Source organism: Mus pahari, chromosome 20, assembly GCF_900095145.1.
Source record: "Mus pahari chromosome 20, PAHARI_EIJ_v1.1, whole genome shotgun sequence".
Classification (NCBI taxonomy): Eukaryota; Metazoa; Chordata; class Mammalia; order Rodentia; family Muridae; genus Mus; species Mus pahari.
In genome coordinates this window covers 18,457,543-18,485,459 of record NC_034609.1, presented here as the reverse complement: position 1 = coordinate 18,485,459, position 27,917 = coordinate 18,457,543, and the positions used below count along the sequence as shown (strand labels likewise).

The 27,917-nt window shown below is 41.6% G+C and overlaps 1 protein-coding gene across 3 annotated transcripts in view; it reads right to left on the bottom strand.

Moving 5' to 3' along the window:
• Positions 1-27,917, bottom strand: part of Nup93 (nucleoporin 93) — a 101,081-nt gene that overhangs the window by 21,018 nt on the left and 52,146 nt on the right. Inside the window, exons 1-4 of one of the 3 annotated variants that reach the window (XM_029532557.1) lie at positions 27,150-27,526; positions 13,317-13,379; positions 8,154-8,282; positions 1,751-1,825 (exon numbers count right to left, since the gene is read on the bottom strand). In XM_029532557.1, the coding sequence (XP_029388417.1) occupies positions 1,751-1,825; positions 8,154-8,273 (195 nt within the window). In that variant the 5' untranslated portion in view covers positions 8,274-8,282; positions 13,317-13,379; positions 27,150-27,526. Of the gene's footprint in view, positions 1-1,750; positions 1,826-8,153; positions 8,283-13,316; positions 13,380-25,520; positions 25,928-27,149; positions 27,527-27,917 lie in introns of those variants that run through there. The other 2 variants (XM_021219974.1, XM_021219972.2) reach the window with 2 other exon arrangements.

The window sequence follows — 27,917 nt, the reverse complement described above, 5'->3', positions numbered from 1 at the left end:
GTAAAAAAGTACATAAACGTAAGAGAAAGAATCTCTGCTTTTCAGGTAAAATCTCTCTCAAGAAAGAAACAAACAAAACAACAAAAAACAAACCAAACAAAAACCACAATGATGATTTGATGCCATGCTTAGGTGTAAGATGATAACATTTTACTTTGGATTTGGCTTATAAAATACTAAAATAATTATGGTTACAAACTAAGCTCTCCTTTTGTGGAAGACTTTCTTTTACATCTTGAAGTCCCTGTTCTGGTGAGAAGAGGACTGAACTAAAGGCAAATCATGACCCATGGAACCTCAGCCTCTTCTACTTTAAATGGAGGATGCTGGTGTCATTTTAGCTTCCAGGGCTGTCACACAGATTTAGCGGGTTCTGAACCATAAGCAGCACTTATTCGTTCAATGAGCGTGACCCAGGAGCCTCCCTTTGGAAGGCTGTATTCTACAGAGTACATAAACATTCACTATCTGTGGGAGACCCACCTACTGGATCCTAGGTGCTGCAGAGGTTAAGTTCTACAGACTTTAGCTTTTCAGATGAAGAAGCTACACTGTTTCTCCATACACGTGTAATTTTGTTGGGTCTGAGCTTGTGGTAGCCACAGCAACCAAGGGACTCAGGTGAAACCTACAGGATGCTGATATGGAGTGAGTATATGAAGGAGGGTGAGTGTTCTAAAAACTGGAGAAGGAGATGAAGTCTAGTGGTGAAATATGAAGTGACAGGAAGGGGCTGTGTTGTCTCTGGAGGACAAGGTGGGCTTCGGCTGCCTGGAGTTTGAAGCAGCAATGTCTGATGGAAGAGACTTTAACCCTAAATCTGCTACTATCCTGTGGAGTATATTCTCTGGTTCTACTATCACTTAACACGAATCTACATTTACAATAAGAAATCGTTTAGGATATTTATCTCAACAAGTATTAATCAAGATTTCTGATATGTGCTAATTAATGTAGAACTCCATTAATTAACTAGTTGCTGAATCGAGTCCTCTATTACAGAGCACAAGGTCTAAGCTCCTCATAGGCCATGCTCACTTTTGTAGTCACCATCTGTTTCTACCCCTAACTTACTTCCGCACTCCAGGGTGGCAGGGGGAGGAATATATCCTTGTGTCTCTCGGGGTCATGACTAAATGACGCAGATCTGGAGAATGTGGAGGAAAGCAGCGACTACGGTAAACCACAGGCTTGAGTTGTATTCCCTTATTCCAAGCGTCAGCCCCAGGTAAGTCTTGCACACAGCTTGATCTTGATCTGTGCTTACTAGTGCAGGCTCATGATCAGCAACCAGGAGCATGACCCCAACACAGCAGGAGCATCTTGCCTTCACTGCAATGCTATGTAGTGTCAGCACCCTGCTTATCAAGGCAGACAGCCTTATGACAATCCCACTCAATAAGGGTAAAAGGATCTGACCATATCCTTAGTCAGCCAAGGAAGTAATTCAGTTACTGCAGAACCCCATTTGCTTCATTCTCTAGGAAGCTACTACCAACAATGCCAAAAGAAATACCGGGTCAGTAGAGAGAGCAAATTTCAATTTCCCCGCACTATCTGAGTCATGAGATTACCCCATTTAACAGAATAGAGAACAGCTGCATTCATGGTGAAATATTAACTAATCCCATAAGCAAGAAGCCCCCATGCTTTCAGGTCTGACTTTGCTGTGAAATCACTACTCCTGTGACTCTCTAAGGATCATAGCATTCCTTCTCCAGGATGAAATCTTCCTAAAAGGCAAACTCACCTGCCGGGCATAGGCCATCTCAATGCTATCCAGAGAGCTTCGCCCAGGGGGACTCACATCACTGATGTAACTGGGCTATAAGTAAAGACACAGAAGCATTAGTTAAGAACAGTACTTGATTGCATAAACACATCCATGTCTGTAACCTGAACAGGGAAAGCAACAGAGAACAGCAGCAAGGCTCTGCTACAAGGACAAAGGTTTAGCTATCCTCTAACAGCCCCAGGAAATAGTTTCCAGTACTAAAAATCTAATTTTAAAAATTATGCATTTAAAGAGTACTTGATTGCAGCCTCTGAATTTCCATTTAAATGACTTTTGCCTAATGCTCCTGTTTTCAAAAGCACCTCTCCTTCAGCTGCCCTTGGCCAAGCCACAATTTTACCACACATAAAGTCAATTATCCATCAACAGGATGTGTGCACTGTAACTCTTGAATAGAAGTGGCTGGCAAACATTCAGCTGGAATTCCACAGTCAGAGTTCCCTAAGAACTGGGAACACGGACGCACAGCATGTTGCATGGGAGAATGTTCCCTACACCTCCGACCTCCAACCAGGTCTGGAAAACATGTAGTCTTTAGATCTAGCCATGCTGGCTATGAGAAGACAGGGCACAATAAAGGAATGCATAACAGGGCCAAGGAATCAGAGACCAGAAAGGCAAGGAAGCCAGGCAAATAAGGCTAGAGAAAAGAAGGGCTCACTGGTAGCCTGGAGGTATGTAAAAAGACAGGAGTGAGCAGTGTGAGCCCCTAACACACACGTGTGCACGTGTATACACACACACACACACACACACACACACACACACACACACACACACACACACACACGGAATGGGCTTCTCAGAGTAGAGAGCATTCAGAAAATAGCCATTCTGGGACAGGCATGTAGCAGAAGGGAGTGGCACACTTTTAGCACCCATGATTGTACAAAGCGTATGCAGAGGTGTTAAAGCTTTACCAAGGAGAGGGTGCACTCTAGACAGGAGAGAAAGAACTATAACAGCGCTTGCACAAAACAAGTCTAGGGTGAAAACTGAATCCAGTGATACCACAGAAGGAGAGAGAGATGAGTCCCTACATAGAATGTTTTGCCTTCATGAACACAAAGAGGAATCAAACTGATTAATTTACAAAATTTTGTTATAAAAGCCCAGTACTGTTTATTTAGGAACAACAAACAAACAAACAAACAAACAAACACCGGGACCTGAACAGTGGAGCTCTAAATACAACCTGCTGTGTGTAGCCTAATATATAAAACAAGCAGAGTACTCGAGCATTCCTATGAAGGAATTCACCACAAGAAAACCAACACATACGTACCTACATGGACCACCACCACCACCACCACCAAAACCAAAACCTCTAATGTGAGTAAAACACGGGCAAAGCAAAACTGTAGAGCCTCAAATACACAATGATACAGATTATACAGTTGACAAGAAAATATATGGCACGAACAGACAATGTCCATACACAGAAGTCCCTAATGGAACCAGAAGGATGGACAGAGGTTGTCTGGACAGTGTGAGTGCATAACAGCTCGCCATGTGAGGAACTTTCTGTGGTGCACCACAGCATGAAAACGGAGGACCTGTTGAGCAGAATTTTGAACTTCTTTTGCAAAGAGCAGTGGGGCACTTTCTGTGCTTGGAATTCTACTCCAACCCCAACATATGAACTAGGCCATCCCTTAGGAATCTGACAGGGAGCACAGTACACAACTGAGATGCATCTAGGGCGAGGCCATCAAATCCACACTGTCAGTCTATATTTTACCAATCAATCACATCATTCTTTTAAGGCATGTCATACAAGCCACTATAAGCTGGAAAGAATAAAAATACTGCCAAACTACAACCCGTAACTGAGTAAGATGTTGTGATTTCAGAGATGCTAAAATATGGGAAAGCTGTATGATTGACACTTGAAATATGGTATTAAGTGTCTTATCAAAATTAGTGGCTGCTCAATATTCACGAGTTTCACATACCACAGAGCAGAGCAGCAGCAGCTGCGTCATCTGTCATGAAGCCTCAGCTCAGCTTCTCCAGCAAGTCTGTTACTTGCTGAGTCATTTTCCAGACAACTCGCCTGGGGATACGCCCAGTGGCCATGGCCAAAATCCAACCCACCTAAGTTAAATCCTCTTTTTATTTTTTTAAAAGAAAGTGTATCTCAGAAAGAGAATATATGTATATGTGCACGTATGTACATATGTATGTATGCATGAACATACATATACATGTATACATATATTCGGTTGAATCCTCCTCTTCCACCTTTCCATGGTTTCCAGGGTTCAAGTTCAGGCCATCGGGCTTTCATGGCAAGCACTTTTACCCAGTGAGTCATCTCACCAGCCCCAAATACAGTTTAAATGTCAGTTAAATAAAATATATCTAGGAATTCCCACACTACTCAACTCCATCTTGCCATGCAAGCTAGACACTGGAGTCCTTCCTTACACTGACCAGATGTACGAACTGGGCCACAAGAATCCATAGCAGGACAATAGCCTCAAGAGACTTATATTAAAGCACACTATTTTTATCTAGGCAACACTTGAAAAGTTAACAATCTTTCAATTCCTACCTTCCTTTAAAAGTTGTCTCTCTTTCTTCAATGGCATCCTAAGGATATTAATTTTCCAAATAACTTTATGCTATTAAAGTGCCACTTCCTTTATTAATTGCCAGGAATAGATATTAACAGTGTCTTTACTCTTCTGTTATTGAGAGGCTCCTGAGAAAAACAAACGTTCAGAGGCTACCATATTTCTGTTCATTTCTGCCTTAAAAAATTCCCTTGGAAAGCCTCAGGCTCAGCTTTATATTAAATTAACCAAATCTGGACATTTTCCTTCAAATATAAGGTTAACTCAAAATGATCCGAGGTCTCCTCTCTGACTACTCTGATCCAACAATTGCTAACAATAACATGCCCAAAAAAGAACACCATAATCACCAAGTTCTACTTCTTCAATTATTACTTTTCTATTTATATAATTTTTTTCATTCTTAGCAATACTTCATAAATCAAGAGATTTTTAAAAATCCACATTAAAACAATTGCTCTTAACAAGGTGTAGCTGTAACACTGCACAGGCCTGGAGCACCCACCCCATGCCAGACACTGGCTGCAGCTTTGTATCTATTCCCGTCCCTACAACAGGAAAAGGTATCTCACAAGAGAAATCCAGGCTCAGGGTTAATTCTGATACCTGTCATCTGCCCTTCAAACTGTGTGCTCTCCTCCACAGGACAAATGAAGTGGAGATAATATATCTTTCCATCATTTTTTTTTTAACTTTCTCCAATTTTTTATTAGGTATTTTCTTCGTTTACATTTCAAATGCTATCCCGAAAGTTCCCTATACCCTCCCCCACACCCTGCTCACCTACCCACCTTTCTTGGCTCTGGTGTTCCCCTGTACTGGGTCATATAAAGTTTGCAAGACCAAGGGGCCTCTCTTCCCAATGATGGCCGATTAGGCCATCTTCTGCTACAAATGCAGCTAGAGACACGAGCTCTGGGGGTACTGGTTAGTTCATATTGTAATTCCACCTATAGGGTTGCAGACCCCTTCAGCTCCTTGGGTACTTTCTCTAGCTCCTCCATTGGGGACCCTGTGTCCCATCCAATAGCTGACTGTGAGCATCCACTTCTGTGTTTGCCAGGCACTCTTTCCATCATTTTGAAAGAAATTACATGAAAGAGCCCATGAAAACACAGGGCTCTATGTACTATAAGAACAGCTAAATTCTGAAAGATAACACCAAAAGTGTGGCAAAGATATGAAACAAATGGAATTTTCACATACTGATGGTGGGGTAATGTCTAGTAAACGTTGAACTTTCACAGGGTGTGGTGGCTCATGTCTTAATCCCAACCCCTTAAAGAAACTAAGACAGAGGATCACTGTGGATTTGAAGGCAGCTGAGACCCAGTGAGTTTTGGGCCAGCCTGGACTAGAGTAAGATCTCAAAAAACCAAAAGAACAACAAAGATGCTAAACTGTGTAGGTGTGGGTGTGTGCATGCACACACACATAGGGGAGCAGTGGGTGCTAAGAACTGAACCTGGGGCGTGGTGCACGTTAAAGTGCCCTTCCAGTAATCCCAACTCTAGCCCCAAAGCTGAACACACACATATATTCTGACCCAGCAATTTCCTCTCAGGTGTACCCCCAAAGAGATACAAATATATTTTCATCAAAAGATAAAGGAATTGTTCTTAATAGCATTGTTTATAAAAGCCAAGAACTGGAAACTATCCAAATGTTCATCAACACTAGAATGGGCACACAAAACTAGTTATACTGTTCAGCCATAAAATGAATGGGTTACCACTACAAATAAAATATATGAGTAGAGTGTTATGCAAAAAAAAAAAATCTACAAAGAACATATTTTATGGCTCCAGTTTTATAAAGTTCGAAGAGGTAGGACCTTGGGGAATGGGGCAGAGGTCAGAGGTTACTGCTGAGATGCTGGGCTTGTTTTAGTAACTTGTTCATTTTTAATAATTTACTGAATTATAAACTTAGGATTTTTATACTTTACTGAATTAACCTTGCACTTTATGGAGAGAGATCAAAACAACAAAAGCAATATGTAACAACAAAACCACATGTAAGCTGAGAATAAACCATTTGTAAGCTCAGGCCTGTAACTCCCAACACTAAAAAGAATGAGACAGAAGGATCACACGAATGAAGTCATGCTATGCAGAGAACACCAGACTAGTCAGGGCTATATATTAAAACCCTAATCCTATCTCAAAACAAATAAACAAAACTTCCCAGGGGTTTTCAGAAAATGGTAATTCTCTGGATACATGGAAGAGGCTTGTGTTTATCACCTGCCAACTTACACAGCAACATTGTTCACTCTGCCAAAAATCCCAATAGAGAACAGTACAAGCCTGGTTAACTCTCTCCAAGGGGCCTGGAGGTCATGGAAGAAGAGCCTACTGAATAGACTGGTCTATTTTTGAGAGAAGAGCAATCAAGGAAGAATATTTCATTTGTAGTTTTTAATTACTATCAAATCCCTGTGCAGAGCACAACCTATTAACACCATTTTTATTTTAAATGAAGTTTATAAAACCAGGAGTTGTTCTAATTATTTGCTCAGACTCAGGAAGAATTGAAAGAGAAACACTAGATTAGTCGAAGGTCTTATGTATCGTCCTTCCTCCTCAAAGACTGTTCTCATCTGAAGTTTTTGAGTCTAAGAAATATAGGACAGTGTCCTTAAGGAGCAATTTCCCAAAATAACTGGACATGAGCAGCTACGTACCTGGGGGCTTGACTGAATAGAAAGATTGGTTCTTAATCTTAAATCCACTGAATCCTTGACCCACACTTCAAACAGCCAAGACTTGTAAGTTCCGGGCTTTCTAGCATGTTCTAACTCTGAGCCTGAGCTTCCCTATCTCCATATACAGTAAGAGTGTAGGAACCTGCACTGGCTGAGGGGCATATACCTGTAAATCAGAAATCAGTACTTGTTTGGGAGGATAGGATAGGAAGTTTGCAAACCCAAGGACAACTTCAGCTACACAGTAAAATCTTCCCATTAAAAAGAAAAAGAAAAAAAAGCTAAGTACTCACCCAAAAGACTGAACAAGAAGCACTGGTAATATTATCATCACTTTTAAAATATTAAACACTTTAAATAGCTATTTCTGAAATTGCTTTTAGATACTTTTTCATTTTTAACTTGACACAGATAGGATCTCATGTATCCTAAGCTGGTTTTGATATTGAACTTCTAATCCTTCTCCTCCTGAGTACTGGGAATTGACCAGGGTTTTATGAATGTTGCTCTAACTGAGTTCTGTGTGAGTTCAAGGCCAGCCTGGTCTACAAGCAGGTTCCAGAACAGCCAGGGCTACACAGAGAAAACCTATCTTGAGAAAAAAAAAAGGGTGAGGGGATTGGGGGTGGGAGAGGAGGAAGAAGAGTTCAAGGAAGAGGAGGAGAAGGAAGAGGAGACAGGTCTGTTAGACCTAAATATAGCCCCTGAAAATTCCTTGCAGGAAAGATCTCCAATACGTAGTGAGACAGAAGAAAGACGCAGAAGGGAGCACACAAATTCTTTACACAAATTAGCATCTACTCAGACATGTACACTTGTATAGAGAATGCTAGAAATGTGTGTAAGGAAGAAGTGATGACCTACAGACTACAGAGAGAAGCAGAATGGGATATCAGGAGATAGAGTGTTTTAAGTTTTGAATCATGTCCCTACACGGGACATGATTAAATCTTTAAAAGAGGAGAACAATCTCAACTTAGCACAACTACAATAAACTTCGGCAATTAAGACAAGCAGACAAGCACTGGGACTTTGTATTTTGACTGGTGGTGACTGATCTGATTCAACCTACCTCGCTTTCTTGGGTGAAGTCAAGGGCATCCTCTCCCGACGCCAGCAGCGTGTGCAGAATCCTTTGTTTCACTTGTTCCCACTCGACCAGCATTGATTCTCGATGATACTCCTCAGCCATGCCAAAGGTCTGCCAGACAGGACAGAGAGCCGACCCAGTGACTTTGGTTTCCTTTAAAACAATGCAGAACTGCAAAATAGGAGCCCCCATCCACCAAGCACTTTTCTAGAAGCAGATTCAAACAATCTATTTTAAAATTTATCATTTAAAAAATATTTGTTAGCAATGGTTTATAACATACTGATGTGAGGACATTTCTGAAGACTCTTACTAAATTAAGAGAAAATATATGTAAAATATACCATTTAAAAATTATTTTATTATTATTATTATATATATAGCTGTTTTACCTGCATGGATGTCTGCACATCACATGCATATCCAGTGCCCGGGGAGGCCAGAAGGGGATATCAGATTCTTGAGTCTAGAGTTACAAATGATTGAGTCACCATGCTGGATACTGGGAATCAAACCTACATCCTCTGGAAGAGTAGCCAGCGCTCTCACCTGCTGAGCCATTTCTCCAACCCAAGCGTCCCAGTTTTAAGTGGACAGCTGAGCGGCATGAAGTGTAGGTGCAATGGCCACCACCCTCCATCCTTAGAATGCTGATGCAAAACTGAAGCTCTGTAACTGTTCACTAATAACAGGCCATTCCTTTCTCTACCCAGACCCTGGCAACCATTATCCAGCGCTCTCTCTCTCTCTCTCTCTCTCTCTCTCTCTCTCTCTCTCTCTCTCTCTCTCTCTCTCTCTCTCTCTCTCTCTCCAGTTCTCCACTCTATCTTTTTACGCCTGGCTTAACTTATTTAGCAGTCCCTAACATCCATCACACTGAAGTGCGTGCCACATTTCCTTGCATCTGTACGTAACACTGCTAAGAACATGGGTATGCAGATATCTTTTCAAGTCCCAGCTTTTAGTGCTGGGGATGTACTCAGATGGAGAATCGCTGACACCATCTTGGTTCTCTTTTGATTTTTCTAAGGCTACAGGTTTCCATAAAGGATATAGCACTTTAGGATATAGCACTGACAGTGAATCAGGGTTCCCAATTTCCTACTCTCACTAATGTACCATTTGCTGTTGTTATAAGAACGTTAGGCAGAGCCGGGCGTGGTGGTGCACACCTTTAATCCCAGCACTCGGGAGGCAGAGGCAGACAGATTTCTGAGTTCAAGGCCAGCCAGGTCTACAGAGTGAGTTCCAGGACAGCCAGGGCTACACAGAGAAACCCTGTCTTGAAAAACCAAAAAAAAAAAAAAAAAAAAAAAAAGAACGTTAAGCAGTAACTCACCGTCATTTTGATTTAAATCTTCCTAATGATGTGATGACGAGCATCTCTCCCTATGCTTATTAAAACAGACATCTTTACTAGCCTTTTGGAATTAGGCTATTAAAAGACACAGTAGTACCTATTCTTTGTAGGACATGAAACAATGTGAATCACTGGTGTCTTAAAAGTTAAGACACTAAAGGGAAAGGGCTCTTCAAGTGATTTTACTTATTTATGTAAAGTACTAATATTTCTTGTAACAGGAAGAAAGCAGTAAAAGAAAAATGCCTGCTGGGATTGATTTCCCAGCATCCTAGTCCAATCCTAGACTATACTATTGTCACCTGGCAGAGACAAGACAGGGCGACAGTAGAACAAAGGCACTGGGGGTCAGGGAGGGGAAAAGAAGGGTGGACGGGAGAAAAAGCAAGAAACAAAGGAAGAAAGGAAGACAGAGCCAACACAGTTTACAGCTACATTGAATTGAGGCTGTTCTAGACCTGAAACTTTTTCATTGGTAGATCAGGTTTCCCCAGCTAAAGCTCACTTTTCAGAAGGCTATCTCACCTACAATGAGACTGCCATCTAATCAGGCAGCCCTGAGAGCATATCAGTAACGCCTGCTTTATTTTGGGCAATGCAGATAATTTATACTGATAATCGTTATGTACACAAACTGTGGGGAACTATTAGAAAAATCAAATATATTCTTCTATTAATGCACTGAGTACTGAGCAGCATTAAAATGCGAGCTAAAAGAACAAGGGACACAATACACACATGCACACGCACACGCACGCACACACACACACACACACACACACACACACACACACAATGACTGGGAAGAAGGGCAGGAGGTTTCATACCCTTTCTACAATGCACTCATGGGAGAAATGAACAAAACTTTTAGAACTCTTCCTGTTTTGTTCTTTGTACCGAGAATCATACAGCATGGGTGGTGGGAATGGACGTAGTCCAGCCAGTTAGCCAGAGTTGGAACATACACAGAAAACCTTTGTCTCTTGTTAATATGTATAAACATAAACACAAAAGCTGTGCATTTTGATTAGAGACATGTGACATATCAGAAAGGTGGAGCTGAAATGGAGAAAGAAGTGATTCCCTGGATGTGATTCACAATGGACACCACACCTTTTCTAACGTCTTCTTAGTGGAAGCCACTGCATTTTTAACCTTATGCTTCTCCCTATAGCAAAATATAGGGTTCCAATGGCAGGAGGACCCGGGCAGGTGGAAGAGTTTTCAAAAGCAAGTAAGACACAGGCAAAGCTGTGGCACTGGTCCAGGACACTACAGCATCAACAGGGTTTCTCTTGAAGACATGCTCTCTGGCTGATAATCAAGAGCAAAGTAGTAAAGGTAGCTGAAGATAAGACACCACCACAGAAAGCAGGGTTGACAACAATGAGATCAGTCAGAATTCCAGCATCAGGTAAGGGTTAAAGCAACCACAGTGGGAATTAACTACCGCACCCCAAGTCCACTAGTTCACTAGGCTATCCTGGTACTTCTAGAAATTCCAAACAGCTTTGAAAAGTGGAAACTTTGGAATTCAAGTGCTCACATGCCCCTGAGAAATACGCCAGTTATTTATTTACAAACAGCAGCAACCTAAATGCTGTCATCCTATTTATTGTTGGTGTGATAAAGAATATAAAATAAAAATAAACGACCCAACATTAAAATTCTCCTGTCTTAACCATAGCACCCTAGCTTATCTTAGAAACAATGGAACGTCTAGCTTGTGGACCAATCAGGGATGATGATCCGCCCATCTGCCCAGCTGTGGCCGGATGGATTTACTGTGGAGTCTGCAGTACTGAACCAGAGGCACAAAAGGTAATGGTGACTAAAGAGGAGCTACTCAAAAAAGCAGCTAGAGAAAAGGGCAGGGAGGGTCTGAGGCAAGCAGGAAGTAGACATGGAAAGAGTAAAGGAAAGTGAAAGGAAATGTAGAGACCTAAAACTCAAAAGGAAGGCAAAAGCAACCTCAGAAAAAAGTAACAAATTCAAGCTGAATCATGACCATGTTCTGTGTGGAGGGCATTACCTGTAGAACACAGTTAAGAAGGCAGGGAGCAAACTGGGCAACTGAATTAAGAACACGCTGGGAGCCCCTGAACTCCATTTTACCAAAATGAAGAGAGCAGTATGCTTTGGCTTCACATCCTATTCTTACCGAGCTGCTGCAGCTTTTAGAAACACTATGTATGTTCTGAGAGTGTCGTTTGTCTCTGCTGGGATGCACTAAACAGGAAAAGCAAGGATACATTTGTGGTTCCTAGCCTGTTTCCCCAGCATTTCAGCGGGACATTGGCAAGTCATTCAGACATGAAATTGTAACCGAAATGCCAGGAAGCTGCTGATTTTTTAATTATTTTTTATTGAAAATTCTTTTTGCTCAGCAGTAAGCTTCCACTGTCCAGCCAAGTGAGAGGTACCCCTCAGGCTGGCTCCCAACACTGGGATGTCGTCCTCATAAACACATATGCACACATTTTGTGCTGTGGCATGTCACCTAAATTGTTTTGGCTGGCTGCACATTTAGTCTCAGTATGGCACAATATTTATAGTCTGCCAATTTCAGAAACACATTCTACAAGGTAAAAGTATTAATAAGATTTGGAGGCATTTCATTGGTCTTTTATAACAGGACAATCAATTTTGGTAAGAAATTCGAGAGTGAACAACAAACAACAACAACAACAATCCTTTCTAAATGTCTTCAGATCTAAATCAAATGAATTTCTCTATTTCTAGGACTAAGTACTTCTGCCAACAACGTAATTAGTGAAACTGGAATTTCCTAATTGGTCACGTAATGCCTTTGGAACATTTCTTGCACACTAGAGAAGGCAGCCGTGCCTGCCACCAGTCCTACTGAGGATTTTACCCTGTAGACTGAACTAACTGCGCATCAAGCAGGGGTCCTTCTCGCTTTATTACTTTTCAGATTACACAAATAATACATGAACACATTTCACTTGACATCCAAGCTAAGTAAACACTGCAAAAGAGACAGCACTCCTTCCTCCAATCCCTTTGCAGAGAGGCACAGCAGTCAGACTAGCAGGTGCTTCTGGGAGAAGGCACCTTCTCAGAGTCAGGTCTAACTTGACAGATAACCTTTTCTCTCTCTTCCCCAAAGACCTCTCAGGAGCCTCAAAACTCTTACTCTGAACTGGGATGTTACTGAAAGGCTGCAGTCCTTGTCAGAAACAAGAGGAGCTAACTCACATTAGTAAAGGAGGTAACCTATGAGCATCATGAAGGAACGCTTCTCCAAAATATGTATATTTATCCAACAAGGGATGCTATACTGCTATGTCTTGGGGATCTCACCTAACAATTACTATTCGTTCCCAGCATGAAACCACCCAGAAACACCTGTGTAAAACCATCTGTTCTGATATTTCTGGGTTGAGAGCATTTGCAGAGGTGGAGAGAGGCTAGACTATACAATGGCTGCTCTGGTGATGTATCTGTCATCATTTAGCATACCAAACATATTCTAGAAGCATTTGAGAAAATGTTAGTATGGTGATATAGCCTTGCTACCAACCTGGAAACCTGGGTTTGAGCCCCAAACCCACATGGTAAAAGGAAATAACCATCCCACAAAAGGTGTCCTTTGGTTCCACATGCCCCCCCCCACTAGAAATAAACAACAGTATAAAACAAAATTTTAATTAAAAAAAAAAGTGTCACCATCATGCAGTAAGATAAAGGAAACAGAAAAGGCAGGACTTGCAATCCACTGGTGAACACCATCACTCATGCATCTCATGTCGGTTGTTTCTTACCCTCTTCCGGGACTCTTCAATAGCAGACAACAAGGCATTATCTTTCTCATTCTTCAGGAAGCCCTAGAAAATGAAGTAAAGCCACATAATCAAGGTTACTTTCAAATAGCCAGAAGTACACTGCTGAGCAGAAGGTAATCCCAGGAGCCTGGCATAGCAGTGCATGTCTTTAATTTCTGGCACGGAGGTGGAGACAGGAGTATCAGGAGCTCAAGGCCACTTCCAGTGACGCAGGTCAGATCGGGATATCGGAGACTCTGTACTCTCTGTCCTCTCTGCCCCTGCCAAAGCCTAGTGCCTCCATTTACTAATGGCAGGACATTAACCAAACTCTAAATGTCAGCTGACTTATGTATGTTCTTGGACCCAAGGCTCAATATATAGCTCTGTCATTAATACTGATTGTCTAGATATGTGGGAGACATTAAGGAAAGCGAGCTCAGGATGGCCTCCTGATTCTTGTTCACTGTCTCTATTTGCCTAAGATGAGGTCAGCTGAGGAAGGATACAAGAGACTGTGACAATAGCCACAGATGCACACAGGCAGACTGCGGGTCAACACCCTGTCCTTTATACAAAGGTAAAGCTTCTTTTCCACAGCTTGGGGCTGAGAGGTCTAAGCAGAAACAAGGATAGCTACGATTATATATTCATGTATGGAGAGCAATGTCTTGGTTGTAATATGAAAGACTCCAAGTTATGCTACACCTAAATTCTGTACAGCACAGCTGGCAAGCACACTATTTATACATTTATACATTTTAATGACCTGCTTTCTTTGTAATGCTTTCTTTATGATTTTTTAAAAAGAATTTGGGGAATGTAATAGAAAGAATTAAGCAAACGCTTTTAAATGGCAAGCTCACTTAAGGCGTATCTGACGGTTTTCTACAGATATGGTTAGTTTGAATACCTGCATTTTAACAACTGTAGCTTTATGCACTCTGTACAAATAACCTAGTTCTTAAGTTGCTGGTTAGCAAATATGAATGGAAGGCAATATAGGAATATAATTTGGATAAGATATTAGTAATATTCTTAGATCTCCAAGATCCCTTATCCACTGGCCCACGATTCCCCTGTACCCTGCTCTCATACTGCAAACCACAAGGTGCATAAGACAGGCAGCCAGCAGCCAGCAAACAGTCCCCTCGGGAAGACGGCTCCAGGCAGCTCTGAGGATTCCATGTAGACTGCTACCTACACTGACAGCAGGCCGTGAGGTGAGGGTTAGGGAGAGGCTTCAGTCCCGTTTTAGTAATGGCCCCCACATACAGGAAAGGAAGATAATGATGTAATGATAAAATATACATTCATTGTCCTTCATGGAAAAAGTCAATCTTGTATTATGATTGTCTATTTTTGAAACAGGGTCTCAACTGAGTAGCACCCATCTCACTGTCTTTCTCGTAAGGGCTTCAATGACCAAGGCTAAATTAAAGGCTTACAGTTTCACCATTTACAAGCAAAACTATGCATCAACTACTGTGGATTGACACTGCTCAGGAAGCTGTTCGATCAAAGGTGGGAGAGGGAGGAGAAGCCACCACTGATAAGGCCTAGTTTAACCTTTCTGTTATGGCTGATGCAGAGGCAGTATGTTAAACCTGATAGTCTATCTCCCTTCTATGCTTCCCTGATCTTCCCAAGTCAAATGATAAGCACATTAATGTCTTTTAACTGTGCCTACATTCATGTATTTCACATACATACATACATGCAAGCATGCAAAGCAGTAGTCAGACACATTCACTTAAAAGAGAAGTCATTCTTGTGAACCAGAGCCCTCAATTGAATTAAAAAGAATCCCCCGCCTCTCTCTCTCTCTCTCTCTCTCTCTCTCTCTCTCTCTCTCTCTCTCTCTCTCTCACACACACACACACACAAAGACACACACACACTCACTCACTCATGCAAACCAACATTACCAACAATTAAAGAAAAAAAAAAAAGGCCATATATTTGAAGAAAACTGGGACAGGGGGTTTACATGGGAGGGGCAAGAGAGAGGAAAGAGAAGGGGTAAATGATGTAATCTTATTATAATTTCCAAAAATAAAAGATTATCAAAAAGGAAAATAACAAATTATTGGGATCAGACTAAGCTCCTTGTCTTTTAAAAGCTATGTTGTAGAAAATCTCAACATATTAAATGAAGCATCTGTGCATGAGCCTCGGATTTCAGATACGACTCACATATGAACAAAGACCACACCATGTACCTCAGAGACTACCTGCTCTCTGTAGTACACACAACCCACAACAACCATTTCTCAGAACGCCTGGAAGACAGGTCCAGACCCTTCCCCAGATAGCACAGTATCTGCATGTGACCTGTGCACATTTTAAACCATAGATCACTAACACAGTGTGAATACAGGGTTAAGAGCTTATATACCATATGATTTAGGCAATAATGACAAGAAAATCTGCATATATTCAATATCCCTCCAATAGGTCTTGCCATTTCTCTCTCCAAAGATGCTTTAAAACTTCCTAGTTCAGCCTCACAATCATTGGTATTACAGGTCTGTGCCACCACATTGTGCATGTCAGACAAAACGTTTATTCTAGAATGTTTGTGTTTGGTTATATATAGGGCCAATTACATTTATTCTGCTCTTTGATATTTATCTTTTATTCCTTTCTACAATGAAACATTAGAATAGATTATACATATTATATACTTTTAAAACTATACATTAGCAGCCTATCTTTTAAAAAGAATTAACAGGTACACAGGAGTGATGGGATCTTGTGCCATCTAGTGGTGATGATTAATTTCTTCTAAAGAACACACCCTTGAGAAAAGTCATGAATGAAGATATTCTGAAGTCACTGTCTCTCTCCCATAGGCTATCAAACTATTGAGACTACCCAAGAAATCCCATTCTCCCCATTGATGGGAGAAAACGGGCTGAAACCTAGCGCCAGCCAGAGAGGCAACTTGTCCCCAAGACAGAAACTTAACACAGGTCTGACAACTCCTCAGACCACCCTGCAGTCCGAATGATGATGGGGAGGAGCACAATCAGACTAGCACTGCTTGGCTAGGCATACTTCTTGCTCTCTGTTTTAACCTAGACCTCATGTCAGGACTTTGAAGCTGGATTTAGAGGGGGTGGGGCCCATCTGCTCCTCTCCCAGTATGGCATATTGAAAAAAATCTTTTTCTGTTCTTCACCACCACTACTCACCCACTGCACCCACCCCAGACAGGGTTTCTCTGTGTAGCCCTGGCTGTCCTGTAACTTTCTCTGTAGTCCAGGCTGGCCTCGAACTCAGAGATCCACCCGATTCTGCCTTCCAAGTGCTGGGATTAAAAGCATGAGCCACAACATCTAGCTCTGTCTTTCAATCTTACTTCTTTCTTTAACTGGGCTAGAGAGGATGAGTAGCCCTAGCTAGGTCCAGGCTTTGACTCTTAACAATTCTGGTAACAGTTATACAGAGCTGGAATAAAATTGCTAAATTAAAGATGGGGACAATAATGTATTTTACCATATAAAATAATGAAAGCAAAATTAAACATTAAAATGGGTAAAAGACTCCTGTCTTCTTCCTCCTCCTCTTCCTTCTCAGAGCCTGGATGGGGCCAGGTATGGTAGCTCACCACTATAATCCCAGCACTAGGAAAGATTGCTGCAAGTTCAAGGCCAGCCTGAGCCTCAGAGTAATACCTTGTCTCAAAACACCAAAACCCAAAAGCATAACAACAATAAACTGAACAGTTGGGCAGAAACATAATCTGTCTCCATCCAGGTTTCCCAGGCCTCTTCCTAGACTTGCTATGTCTAAAGTTGTTTTCAGTTAAATTACTATGCTTGGGAGACTTATAAAACATGCCTCTAACCTGTAAGCCTGCTTGCCAAGAGCAGATAACACACTGGAATGCTGGAGGCTGTTGTTCATGTAAGAGAAGAATCATGTTTCTGCATCTGTGAACAACCTTGGTTGTCCCGACTGTACAGGATGTGCTTGATCACACACAGGCAGGAGGTATGCAGGCAGGATGTATGCTTGCCCTTGACTGGACAAAGGTGGTTAGTATATAGCCTTGTGGGTCTTGCCTTTATAAGCCCCTGTTTATTATAATTCAGTGACATACTATGGGAATCCAGTATCCATCATTCTGGATTAAATACAGTTAGCCAGTTTTAAAGCTAGCCTCAAATTTGGCTCAAAAATTGTGATAGTGGTCTTATTCTTACTGGTAGGATTAACAGTCTTTGTTATGTGTCTTTTTGGTTTCTGTGAGACTCTCCTTAAAACTTTAAAGTCTATCCTCATCCTGGAAAGGTGTTTTTATCATTTATCAAAAAAGTGGGTTCTCTGGAAAATCAAGTTAGGATACAAAGGTAAAGGCTGAGCTGGGTCTCCACTACTGGGAAGGCCTCTGTGCACAGCTTCCCTCCTATTCAGAGATGGCTGCAGGCCTTTGGTGTTAAGATGCCCATACCCAACTTTCCTATTTGCTCCTCCCTTTTAGGGCCCGGAATAAACACGTCACTGGCTCTTGGAACAGGTTTTGGTTTCCAGCTTTCTGGAACACACAATTACTCCCATTCAGGAAGGAATTGGGCAATTCAATGACATCCAGGGCCAATCCTTTTAACAGTAGAGAAGCATAGACATCATAAGTCTAAAGATCCACAATATAAACATACACACACATACACACACACACACACACACACACACACCCCTGAGTGTTTACATATATGTGCTAACACATGCATGCCTGATTTCTATGAAGGCCAGAAGAGGGCTCCTCTGGAACTGGAGTTACAGCCACCATATGGGTGCTGAGAATTGAATCCAGGTCTTCTGCAAAAGCAGTCAGTGCTCCTAACTGCTGAGCCATCTCTCCAGTTCATCTTTGCTAGAGGAACTAGACTGCCTTGTGATATACCTGATGGAAAATAACCCAGACCAGAACTTCAAGGTTACATCTTTTCCTACCGATACTTTAGAATTTCAAGGACCTAAATAGCTATAGGACAGGAAGACAAGCCTTACTGTAGTCAATACAGACCCTGGTATTCAGAATACCCCAGAGAAGAGGAGAGAAGAGGCATAGGCAAACAGACCTCTGTCTTGCTTAATGGACACATTTTCATAGCTTATCTGCTTTCCAACAGTGAGGAACTGGTTCAGCAAGTAAATGTGCTCTTCTTTTTGAAATCCTGAGGACCTGAATTCAGATTCTCAGAACTCACATAGGCACATATGCAAGTGTATACACGCACACACGTACGCACATATCATAATCTTTTAAAAAAACAATCTCTAGGGCTGGAGAGATGGCTCAGTGGTTAAGAGCACTGGCTACTCTTCCAGAGGTCCTGAGTTCAATTCCCAGCAACCATAAGGTGGCTCACAACCATCTGCAATGGGATCTGATGCCTTCTTCTGGTGTGTCTGAGACAGTGACAGTGTACTCACATACATGAAATAAATAAATAAATCTTAAAAAAAATAAGAATCTCTAATGAGAAAATTTTCTATGTACAGTTAAGTCAGAAAAGAAAAGCCATTAAAAATAGATTTTTTTAAATAGGTTTCTGCTTCCATTTACAAGTAAGCGTGACTTGAAGAACATAAAGTTCCTCACTGCTGTTCACGCAGACATACATATAATTAGAGGCTGTTGCACAAAGGAAAAGCCATATTTGATATGGCCCTCACGGACACTCTTTATTCTCTCTTTCCTTCAACAGACCAACCAGCCAACCATGTTGTCAAATGGAGACAGGCACTGCAGCTGGTGGACTTTACCAAAAGGTACCTGACACGATGCAAAAATCCACAGTGAACAGCACGGAATCTTTGTGCTGCCTCCCAGTTAATATATATGACAGATACAAATTAACACGAAATCTGTAATAACAAACATTCAAAATACTTACATTTAAAATTTTACATTTTCTTATTTGGTCACAACACATGTAGAGGTCAGAGGTCAGAGACAACCTGTGGAGTTGGTTCTCTCCTTCCATCACATGGCCTCCAGAGCTTGAACTCAAGTCGTTAGATTTGGCAGCAAATGCTTTTACTTGTTGAGTCATCTAGCCAGCCTCCAAATCAAAATATTAATGTGAAGTCAACAGTGATATTAGGAATGAACACTACGATTGAATGAACTACCAAGACATGAATAAAAGGCATAAAGACAAAATAAGCAAGAAAAGGCTTGGGCATGGTGGCACACGCCTTTAATCCAAGCACTTGGGATGCAGAGGCAGGTGGATCTCTTATCAGTTTGAGGTCAGCCTGATCTACATAGAGAATTCAGAGACAGCCAGGGCTATATATTAAAACCCTGTCTTTTGGGGGATGGTGATAAAGGAGGTGGATAAATAAACATAGTAGTTATTCTTATTCCAAGATGAAACAAAACCCACAGTGAGCTGGGCCTCTGCACTGGTGTGGACATGCTTGCTCTTCACCCCCTCTGTGGTGTCTGCTGATACTCCCCCCCCCTCAGGAATCATTCAAGTGCAAATGATGAAACTCAAAGAGCTAACACTTTTATATTTGGGTAGTCCCCAAGCTTTAAATTAGAGAATTTACATAATGTCTTAAAGCACTTTGGGCCATTTTATCAGATAGAGAGTAAGATAATATATAGAATGAGGCTGAATCTCCACTAACATTTACACTTTATTCTCAAACTCAGATTTAAAGTAAGTCCCACTGCTTGTTTTCTACAAAAATGTCAAATTATCTGTTGATAGACTGCATATGTTCCCCATAAGAGGGTAGGGTCAGACAAACAAGAATGATGCCACTAGTCTGATGCTGTTGTGTGAGCCTGTGCTGAGCCTCTCGGCCCTTTCAGCAGGTGGCAGTAGATGCATGTTCAGATAGGTCTGGAGCCAGAGGTGGCAGCCCCTAGCAATGTGACATAGTGCTGTACAAGTCATGATGATGAATCTCATTTTGTATTTTGAACAAAATGAGTTTCAAGTGTATAAAGAGGGCCATAAAAATGTATGCTGATTTGGATCCTTTAAGGCAGATCAAATTATTGTTCAAACTGGTTTACTTGGCAATCTCCTAATTCTCCCCCAGGATGAGAACTCCTGTCCAGGAGGAGATCTAATAAACACAAAAATGCTCAGCATGGGTGGTACCTCCTCCCAAACCAACCAAGGGCACATGGGCAACATTTTGACCTTAGGGTGCTGACACGCCTGGTCTCTTCAGAATCATGTCAGTAGTAGTCCATCTGCACCACGGCCTTCTAAGAAAGCATGGGCCTTAAAGAGGGGTATTACTGTAAGCCCACTCACACTTTGTGCACATTTCCTCCTTACTACCCATCTCTTTCCACACCCCAAAACAAGCAAGTGCCAGAACAAAAGTCCAACCTCTAAGACTTGATAGTCGGTAAAGCTGTGAGCAAAGCAGCAGCACGGTCGGGTGGGACTGCAGAGATGTGTGAAACCCCGCCCTGCCAACATAATGACAACACGGAATACTGGGTGCCTCTTCCTAGCTCTGCACCAAGGCATCACACGGAGCTGCTAACTTGAGGAAGACCATGTTAGAGGCTGCATCTCAGTGATGCTACTTAGAGCCTATGCTGCTGCTGCTGCTGCTGCTGCTGCTGCTAAGCCTCTTCTGTCCCTTTTAAGGGCAGTGGAACATTCTTATTACCTGCCAATCCCATCTCATACCAGCCATTTCTAGATGAATATTCAAGAATGATAGCTCACATACCTCAGTTATTGGGAGGCTCCATACAGAGGGTACAAGTATTAATGACATCCTATAAATGACATTGGTGACAAAAAAAAAGAAATGCTTTTCTACAGATTCTACTTTCCTCCACATCCCAAAAGGCTCTGCTGCCCGTTCAGGCCCGTATAAAGCACTATCTTTTCATAAGAGGACTGGAGAGAGGGGACAACTTGGTCTGTGCTGCTGTCACACCACTCCTTAAAAACTACGTTCAAGCCTACACCCAGTGAGAGAGACCATGATGTAGCATGGAGTGACAGACCGTGGTAGCAGGGCCTCTGCCAGTCATTCTCCCCCTCCTTCTCCCTCTCTGCTGGAGAAATATGGCTGTCACAGTGGTAGATATCAAGGGAGCAGGGGGCCAACCAGCGGCTCCGACACTGGGGTAGCACCAAAGAGAAAACACAGTTGTGAGCACTTCCTCTTCTTCATCCAACTGCCCCTTAACCTCAGCACACTTGCTATGGAGACATAAGAAAGGGGAAGATTCTACAGGAAGAACTTTTTCAATTCACCATTGCAAATAGAATGAATATTAATAGTACACTGTGTGCTTGGCTTCAAAGAGCAGCAGCAGAGGCCTCTCCTCACCCAAAGGCATGAATAGGATCTTAAAACTGGACCCCACGGTCACTCTAGGGGAGGAACAAGGTGGGTTCATTAGGGGACAAAAAAAGCATTTCAAACTCATCTTGGACTTTGGGTACTAAGCCTGCCCTGTAGCATAAATGAGAATTACAGCAATAATAGCCTGGCTGATAAGCAGCAAACCTTTCCATGGCCCTTAACATGCACTCTGAAAAAACCCACTGAAGTAGTCTCTACTCTAAATAAGAAACAAGACTAGGAGTGGAGCCTGAGCTTCATCTGACCTCGTGCCTTCCACCCTGTTGGGGAAAAAAAAATGAAAGCAAGCTTTGGACATTGAGCCAGGGGTTGGGAGTTGGGGTTGAGTAGAAAGTGTGTCTCAGTCAGTCAAATGAGAGCCAGCAACCTGCTTTCCACGGAGTTTAGGATTAAGCCTGAGCTCTCCTTAGCAAGCACAAGGAACGCTGTGAGGACCGTGTTTAGGAGCCATTCTCATATTAATTCCCTGCTGGTACTCACTGTCAAGTCTTTCACACTGCAGTCAAGAATGCTCTGCAGCCTCTCCTGCTCTGCGGCTGTGCTTCTGCTGATGGGTCTGAGCACAAGCCAACATGGGTGTCACAGAAGAGAGAGAGAGAGAGAGCCTCGGTTTCACTGAAGTCGCTTCATACTCAAAAATTCATTTTTCAAAAAATTGGAAACAACCAACCAAAGACATTTTCTCTGATTTCACAGTGTTTTAAGTGTAATTTGTCAGAGCTTTGTTAACCATGCTTGGAGTTTTGCTCTCTCCTAAACCTCTTTATTAAGGCTGGAAACCTTTCGACTTTACTCTGTTAGAGCCAAGGAACACTGGGGAATGCACCACTCACCTGTCACCTTAGACACAGCTGCAGGTCTAGAAAATATAAGCAGTGGAGAACATGGGGCCCAACCATTTATCAAGTAGAAACTGGCCCCAAATTAAAGGCCGCTAAACCCTTTACTCCCTCCTTTGTCCTACAGAATGTTAGAGGAGTTGTCTGCTAGGGATGCCTCAGAGAACCCGGCCCCACCCCAGCTCACAGGGTGCCTCACCACGCAAGGTCAACCATCGTCATGAGCCTAGGAGCCTCACTTGCAGGGGAGATCATAGTTTTAATTGTGTGTTTATAAAGGACAAATTGGTAAGTGTACATCATCTTCAACACAAACCCTGGAAGACTCTCGGCACAGCTCAGGAGTCATTTCTGGGAACGCTGAAAACAGACAAGTCTGTGAGTTGCTCTAGCACAGACAGACTAACTATGCTCTCAATCCACCAGCCAGCCAACAAAGATAAAAAAAAAAAAAAAAAAAAAAAAAACAAACACAAACAAACAAAGATAAAAAAAAAAAAAAAAAAAAAAAACAACCAGAGGAAGAAGACAGCATGTAGGTCAGGTCAGGAATATGGCGCTGTGGATGTAGGGCGATATCACTTCCTTATGCCTGCCCTTGAGAACGTGATTTACTGCAGTAAACCTTGCTTTACTTAGCCCCCATAAGTTGACTGTGCCAGATAAACTTTATGGGTGGCTCCAAAAATTCCAAACTTATAAGAGATGGGAATGAGAAAAAGCAGCAGCAGCAGCAGCATCACCACCCTGACCATATTTCATCTGCAGAATAATCCATATCTGGAGCCACAAAAGAAATATTGTAAGTTTCGTTTTGAAAGCGCTGGTGTATTTCATATATAAAATAACAAAAGCTCATGAAGAACCAGATGACACAAAGAATACAGTCTTCCAGGAATGCTACTTCACCTTGCCATTAATAATACTGTTCTGCATTTTCTAAAACTTTATCTATACAACATAAAGAACATACAATATACAGAGTGAGTTCCAGGACAGCCAGGGCTACGCAGAGAAACCCTGTCTCAAAACACCAAAAAAAAAAAAAAAAAAACAAAGAACACACAATAGAGGTCACTCAAAAGTGTTAATACAATCTCTCAAAGGTGGTATTTGAAGTCTAGATATGAGTGCTAACAACGCTTTAGGAAAATCTGAAAACTTCTATCTCCTACTGGTAACAAGTAACCATGAACTGTTTGTTGGTGTCATTCCTAAGGATGTCTTCAGACTGTTCTAGAAAATAACTGCAGTCCAGATCGCCTCATGGAGCCCCCAGTGACGCCATTTTACTCCTTCCTCGCTGCCATCTTAGTTCCACGGCATGCTTCCTAGCAGGCTGGCTGGCATGTCTGCTTGTCTACTCTGTACTGCCAGCGCAGTCAAAGGTGTTATAGGAATGTATTTTCTGTCATGGAAAGAACTGACCTGAATCTTTACTCTCAAAAGGCTAAACTTTTATGTGAAAACTGAAAAGCTTCCAAACTGCAGGATCTCAAGACTAGTATCAGGAAGAGCCTCCTCTAGCAGCCAAACTGGAGTAGACCAGGCTGGAAGTGACTAAAACACAGCACTAGACCTCTGTACCTCCCAGCTGAGCTAAAAGGTACTCAGCACAGAGCTGTTCTATGAAGTCAGTAACGGAGGAGGGGAGAACCCACAGACTCTTGTAACAAACAGCACTTAGAGATGTTTTATAGGAAGGCTCTGTAGATCCTTAAACCATCCACCCCACATTCTAGGTAAGGCTGCAGTTCTGATTCACTGCCTGAAGACGCTTTCATTTCATGGTGTAAGCCTTGTGGAAATCAAAGGGAAGCCACCCTTTCCTTTCTAGCACATATATGAACAGTTAATACATTCAATGCAGGGTCTCTGAGACTGGGGAAAAAAAAAAAACCAAAACAAAACCCTGAAGGCCGGGCTTCCATGAGTTCTGTTAGCACTGAGGATTTACAGAACCTCTCTAGGACTCAGGTCAGGGTTTGTAAAACTGACTGCTATGTCAATGTGAGCTTGCTGTGAAGAAAACTGCTCTTTCCTAAGCATCCAACATGTGTTAGACAGAGACAGTGCTCAGTGACCAGGATGAACAGTATCTCCAACAACCTACAGGAGGTGGCTGGCTTTCTAAACCTGCTACATACAAGTCAAAAGAATTCTGAGAAGCCAACTCTGTGAAGGCTGAACTGAAATGGCCACTCAGTCTGGTGAGCCAGCTCTTCAAGCACAGCTAACTGTCAAACTTAACACTCTTCAGGGTTAAAAGACAAAAATTCTTCAGCCTTTAAAAAATAAACACACAAGTCCAAGTTAAAATCCACGTTTTCTCTCAGCAACAGCGGAACAGAATATAGATCTGAATCAAGTCAAGCCCACCTACATTTAAGAATCCAGGCTCACAAGCTTACAGCCACAAAAATGACTTCTATGAGTAGCTTTGAGTTCACAAGTAATAACAAAGCAAAGGCACTAAAAATGGTTCCCATAAGTGAGAGAGAGAAAACTCAATCTATTATTTTAGAACACAATTTTCTTTTGTTAAAAACACCTTTTTTTTATGCCTTCTAATCATGTATTTATAGATCATTAACATGGAAGCCCTTTTTAAAAAAAACAATAAAAAGCTCTAAAACTCAACAATCCTTTTCAGGAATAAAAGACATTTTTCTTAAAGACAATAAAAGAACCTAAACTCTGAAAGTTACCTACTCTTAGGCTTCCTTTTATTCCCCCAGAAATCATTTCCATCTTTGACTAGTGATAAATCCATATTTACCATTATTAATGAATAATTAATTACGGTCATTTGCTAAAGTCACTCATAAATCTCGTATTTTAAGAATATACCTGAGTTTTGACATAGAACTTAGAAAAAATCCAAGGGTCTCTGCTATACTTTGCACATTGGCAACGTTAGCTTAAAAGTCTATTTTATCCCTTCACCCAAAGACAGATTTTCAACCTTTATCACTACATGAGAAATACTTACTGTAGACAAAAGGATTCCATTTTCTTTCTGGGAATATTCTCCCCACTCCTAAAGAATTCTTCTACACAGTATGCAAAATCAGTGTTGGTTCCACAGCTACAAAGCTCTTGTGCCATAGCAGCTAATGTCAATGGGATGGACCTGCAGTTGCCTTCAGAAGCCTGTTCACCTCGCCCATGATACAGCTAATTGTTAAAAATGGTGGATGAGACGTTTTCCATACATTACATTAAGGAGCTCTGATGGAGGCACTGGCATCCACCCACTTCAAACAAAGGGAAATAATGTGCAACTGTATAAGGCATGGATAACTGAGTCATCTCCCTGCACACAGGGTCAGTGTTAGAGGTTTCTTCCATCTTTTACAAAATGCAAAGCACAGCTATTGTCTCCTCCCTAAATCAATTCTATGAAGTGTTGCATCAGGTCAGAGTTTTAAAGGAATGAATCTTAAGCACAAGTAAGTCCAGACCCCACCCCCACTGCTGAGAGAAGCCAAATTCTCCCAGCTCCCCTCCCTTTCTAAGCAGGTCTCCTCCATTCCCCACTTAACAGCTTCTCCAGCTTCCTATTGTTAGTAAAGTCCCACCTCTGAAGGGGCCAAAGCCCTCAACCAGGTGAGCCATTTCCAAGTCTTGGCTTCAAAGAGAGCTCCAGACCCCACAGGCCCCACAACAGAAACACATTCTTGAGATAAAAGGGTATATGTACATTTTTTTTTTATTTTACTGTTTTTAAAGGCATGACAATTAACTGATTTAATGTTGAACTAAAACCAGTTATTTCTGATATCAATCAAGTATTACTTATAGAAAACATTATTATTATCTTGTTATTTTCCAAACACTGTTCACATGACTTAGGAAGTGTTTATTTTACTTATAAAAATCATAAAAATCTGAAATATATGTATTACATATGCAAAAGACCTATATAGCTCTCAGTTGGAATTTAAGAAATTAAAAATACTTTAATTTAAATTGCCAATAACTGATAACTATTAAGAATTTATGTTAAGTACTAATATTTAATTTTTCTCATTTAAAATCTTATACTAAACCATTCCCTGACAGTAATTTTTTCCTTGCACAGGAAACCCAAGTTATGAGAATCTATGAACGAACACACACACACACACACACACACACACACACACACACACACACCTAAATTCTAAAGAAGGAACTGGTGAGAGAGAGAGAGAGAGAGAGAGAGAGAGAGAGAGAGAGAGAGATCCTAACTTCATATTTCACATCATACAAAAATCCTGTAGTTCACCTAGCTCTTTTTAAAAAATCTTGAAGAAAGTCTACACTATTTCCTACTTAAAGACGAAATTCAAAAAATTAAAAATAAAAATAAACCAATTCCTTACATCTTCAGGCAGATCTTTGCCCCACCCAAACAATTTTTTGTTTTTAAGCAAAACATTAAAATGGCAAGGCACAAATCTGAGTGATTCTTAGAAGAATCAAATACTTTTTCTACCAAAATGAGTTAAGCACTGCCAAATTTATCTCAAAATTCCACATAAACCAAGACCTTACCTTTCAAAGAAATTGCAATGTGCTGTCACTCTAACACCAGGGCGCATTTATCTAAATTTCTTTATGAGACAAGAAATCCTACCTGACGCTCTCAAAAAATGCAAGGAGTTGCAGTCGGCAAGACGATCCAGTCAGTCACTGCAGTTCTCCTACCCTTCTAGCAGGGTGAGTGCTGCCGGTTCCAGTGCTCAAGGCTTCCCACCCTAAGCTGACTGGATTGAAAGTCTGGTGGGAGGAGGAAGAGAGAGAGGAGAGAAAGAGAGGAAAGAAAAAAAGGGGGGGGGGGAATCCAAGCTCTCTGCAAGTGCTAATCTGACTAAAGCACTAGAGTCCAATTAGACAATGAGACTGTCGCATCCTCTTAAATGGGGTGCACGGCAGGACCCTGAGCAGAGCACTGCCGTCAGGAGAGCATGCTCCACACAAAATCAGAAAAGTCAGCTCTCAGTTTGCAAGCACAAACTGATGGGAGTAACAGTTTATAGGTTACAGAAGGGTATTTTATTGTTAACGGACTGTACCAAGTTAAGATTAAAGAGGGGGAGAGACAACATGTAGGCAAGGAATGCCAGGATACTTTTTCCTTCAACCCAAGCCACTCTAATTTCTCTGATGTGAATTTCTGATGACTTCCGACATCTTTCATGGCTAATAATCACTCCTCTGTCATGTTCGGTTAAAGTGGGAAATGCATTTGCTGCATTGTGATGCAGTGCTGTGGCCACAGATTGCTACACCAGTTGTGCAAAGCTGATCCCTTAACTGAGCAGCAGAAATCTGCACATGTCATGATGCTAAAATAAATGGTAGTTAAAAGACTTTATAGAGCAGTGGGCAGATTCTGTTATTT